The sequence below is a fragment of the Symphalangus syndactylus genome, chromosome 6 (assembly GCF_028878055.3).
Source record: "Symphalangus syndactylus isolate Jambi chromosome 6, NHGRI_mSymSyn1-v2.1_pri, whole genome shotgun sequence".
In the NCBI taxonomy this organism is placed as follows: Eukaryota; Metazoa; Chordata; class Mammalia; order Primates; family Hylobatidae; genus Symphalangus; species Symphalangus syndactylus.
Window position 1 is genome coordinate 50,223,081 of NC_072428.2, and position 3,828 is coordinate 50,226,908.

A 3,828-nucleotide genomic window follows, 5' to 3' on the forward strand; every position below is an offset into this window, starting at 1 on the left:
GGATGTGGGGAGATGTGTGAAAGAGATCAGTTCAGCAAAAGTCAGGAGTAGGAAAAAATTGCCAGAAAACAGTAAGAATAAATAAGATGACAGGGTGAACAAAACAAAATCATGGGAATTATGACAAATATGAATGGACTTAGTTCCCCTATTTAAAGGGAAAGTTCCTCAAATATGGTTAAAAATAAAGATCAAACTAATGGTGTTTCCAAAAGACAGACTGAAGTTAAAATATCAAAGGAATATGGAAAGAAGTGAATGGGAGAAGACAAACAGGCAAATAAAGTAGTATGACAGTATTAAAATCATATAAAGCAAAGCATATGGGCAAATATGAAATACATGACAAACATAAATAATTCATAAAAATAAAACAATGCACAATCTTTTTTTATCCTCATGGCACATATAGAGGAGAGAATAATTAATTGCATAAATCTTCCTGTTGTGTTAGAATTTTTGCTGACTCCAAGATGAATGTTAGGTGTTTATGTATTTTCAAAAGAACTGAGACACATGCCTACAGAAGTTGTTGAGAGTGGCCTGCAATCTGGGCTGCTACACATAGACTCATGCTATGTATTTTTGAATGAATGAATGAATAAATAAATAAAGGTATGTATGAATGAAAGTTTAAAAGCAGCTTTGAGGATGGCACAGTATTGCCATCTACCAGAGACATCTAAGCTGCCTGAGCCTCAGTACTGCCACTTCCCAGTGGGTGAATTTATATAATTATCCAACCTTAGCCCCTATTTCTTTGTAGAAAAGAATTAATAGTAATCCTTTAACAGCTTCCTAATTAAGAGGACTGCTATGAAAATTATGTGAAATTACTCAATCCACTGTGGGAAAGTATTTTGCAAACTGTGAAGAACTGTGCAGGATTAGATGTTATTACTCTGATCCTTCAGGGTGAAAAACCATGGGAGGTTGAGTTAAGTTAAAATCCTTTCTGTAATTGTCTCTCTCTTGCTTCTTCTTATTAGATGATCAATTGCTTCCATTTCAATCACTGTCAAGAAAGAGTGAAGCAGCCAATTCTTCTGGAGGAAGTTGATAGTCTCTTTTTGGGTAAGTTTCCAAGCATAACTCTTAAGAAGTTCTGTCCCGCACACAGATGACTACCCTCTGCAGCTCTGTTACGCTGCCCAGCATCCATTACTCTGGTGAGGTGAGTTGATGGTTTCTGATGTTGCTTTAGTCCTTGTGCTATTTCCTAAGAAGTTGTTTTCCAAGGTGGACTCATGTGCAAACTTCCTGAGGTCATTATTCAGACCATGGTCCAGGATATTTTCTTTGATACACAGAATTCAACAGATCTTGTGATGCCCCCTGATTATATCATGAATTAAGCGCCTATTGTGTGCAGTGTTCTGACTGAGGCTCAGAGAAAGTACACATGAATGGTTCTTGTACTCAAAAAGTGTGCAATTTTGTTAGGCAAGCAAACAGCAAAAATTCAGTTAGCTTTAATTGACAGGTTATTTGAAACTATTTTTATAGGGCATTTTCTAGGATCCGTTTTCTTCCTTTCCTTGCAAGAAAACTGCCACATAGTTAGATTTATATTTCCATGTGTATATCTTATTTCAAAGCATGTCTTCTTTATCTCTTTTGATTGTCACAGCATGCTTGCAATTTGGCTCATCAAAATGTTATGATTTTTATCACTTTTAATCAGAAGAATTGAAACATAGGGAGGTTTCAAAAGTTGTTCAAGTTCACACAGAAATTTTGAAACAGAGCAAGACTGAGAGTGAGAATAGTGCTATGGTTTTTCAGTCAGACTTCCCAGGACTTGAATCCCAGCTCTCCCACTTAGAAACTGTGCTGTCAGGAGGCAAGTTCTATAATTTCCAGTGCCTGAGTTTTCTTAGCTGGAAATTGGGAATAATATTGTATCTGCCCAAAGGTTTATTGTGAGAATTGAGTCAGATAATCTACATACATATTTTATCAAACTTTCTGGCCTACAAGAAGTATTTAACACTTGTTAATCACGAATTCATTAATTATTGAGATTTTTTGGGGTATGAAAATTAAACTTTACTCCTTTTTAATAAACATTCATTGTTTACTTTTTATTATCATAAAAATTACATATGAAAAGCACATAAATATGTAAGAGTTAAATATGTGTAAATATTAAAGGCTTTGTTTTCTATTATTAGTAATATTATAATGATTTTTATGAATAATTTTTTGATTGCATTTAGACTATTTCTTTTGGATATTTTTCTAAAATAGAATTACTGGTTAAGAACATTTAAACATTTATAAACATTTTGATAAATTTTACTAAATTGCTTTCTGGTGTGTTTACAGTCCTACCAGTTGGGTATGAAAGTGTTAATCTTGCGGTAGGCTAGCATTAATAGTTAGAAACATTTCGCTATTCTGTTCTTACTTATTTTCCAGGTAATAGGAAATTTTCTTGTAATTTTTTAGTGAGGCTGACGGTTTTCATGATTTTATTGGCCATTTTTTTCCTGGGGAGTGTGGTAACTGCAGATTATAACCCTGATCTGTTGAGAGCTAAAACCTCTGTCATTTCCTAATGTCTTACTGGATTCCTAAAGCTGGAGTTACTTGGACACATCCTGACCCAGCCTAAGCAGTCTCTGAAAGCCTAGTCTGAGTTTGTGCATCCTGAGTGCATAGACCAGGGGGTTGAGTGCAAGGGGGATGACACTCTGCGGCACATTAAGGAACACAGGAATAAGGGGAATCTTTTTCTCTGCAAGGTATGTGACAGACAGCACAATGATACCTGTGTAGAAGAAGAGGATGAGGATGAGGTGGGAGCTACAAGTGCTCAGAACCTTGGACATTGCTTCTGCTGAGTTCAGACTCAGCACAGAGTGAAGGATTGCAGCATAGGAAGAAAATGCCAGAGCCATATCACTCCCAACCAAGACCCGTGCTAGCATCATTTGGTAAAATTTGTTCACAGTGATGTCATCACAAGCCAGGCTGATAACCCCCAAGTTAGAGCAGAGGCAATGCCCAATTTCATTCCTGGAACAGTAGTGTCTCTGGGCAGCCAGTATAGGCACTGGGATGGTCAACAGGCCATTCCTGATCATGATGAACTCTGTGGCTTTGATGACAAAAGCTTTAGTGACTATGGAGGGGTACTGAAGAGGGCGACAGATGGCTACGTATCTGTCTACTGCATGCAGAGGAAGATGCCTGACTCCATGCACATGAAAGAGTGGATGGCATAGATCCGAGCAAAACACTCGGGGAGGCTGATGGCCTTGGCCTCAAACCAGAAGATGGCCAGGATCTTGGGCATGATGGTGGTGGCCAGGCCAATGTCCACCACTGCTAATATGCCCAGCAAATGGTACATGGGTTCATGTAGCATGGTCTCATGTTGAATGGTGATTATGATGAGGAGATTGGCACCAAGAGCTAAGAGGTAGAGCAGAGCCAGGGGCAGGGAGAGCCAGTGCTGCCACTCATGAATGCCTCGTAATCCCATCAGGAAGAACTGGGAAATCTGGAGGCTGGAGCCATTGGTAACATTGGTAGAGTTATCCATGGAACAGGTGGCTCAGTCTCAATGTCTGTCTGAAATAGAAGGAAGCTGTGTTTAAAAGTTAAGCTAAGGGGCTGAGTGTCGTGGTTCATGCCTGTAATCCCAGCACTTTGGGAGGCTGAGGCGGACAGATAATTTGAAGTCAGGAGTTTGAGACTGACCTGGCTAACATGGCAAAACCTCATCCCTGCTGAGAATACAAAAATTAGCTGGGTGTGGTGGTACATGTCTATAATCCCAGCTACTCGGAAGGCTGAAGCAAGAGAATCACTTGAACCCGG

At 39.0% G+C, this 3,828-nt stretch overlaps 1 protein-coding gene across 1 annotated transcript; it reads right to left on the reverse strand.

The window, feature by feature from the left end:
• Positions 1-2,588: 2,588 nt before the first annotated feature.
• LOC129484497 (olfactory receptor 56B4-like) lies at positions 2,589-3,550 on the reverse strand. The gene is given in 2 exon segments (XM_055282657.1): positions 2,589-3,178; positions 3,181-3,550. Coding segments are annotated over 2 exon segments (960 nt in total).
• Between the last annotated feature and the right edge of the window lie 278 nt (positions 3,551-3,828).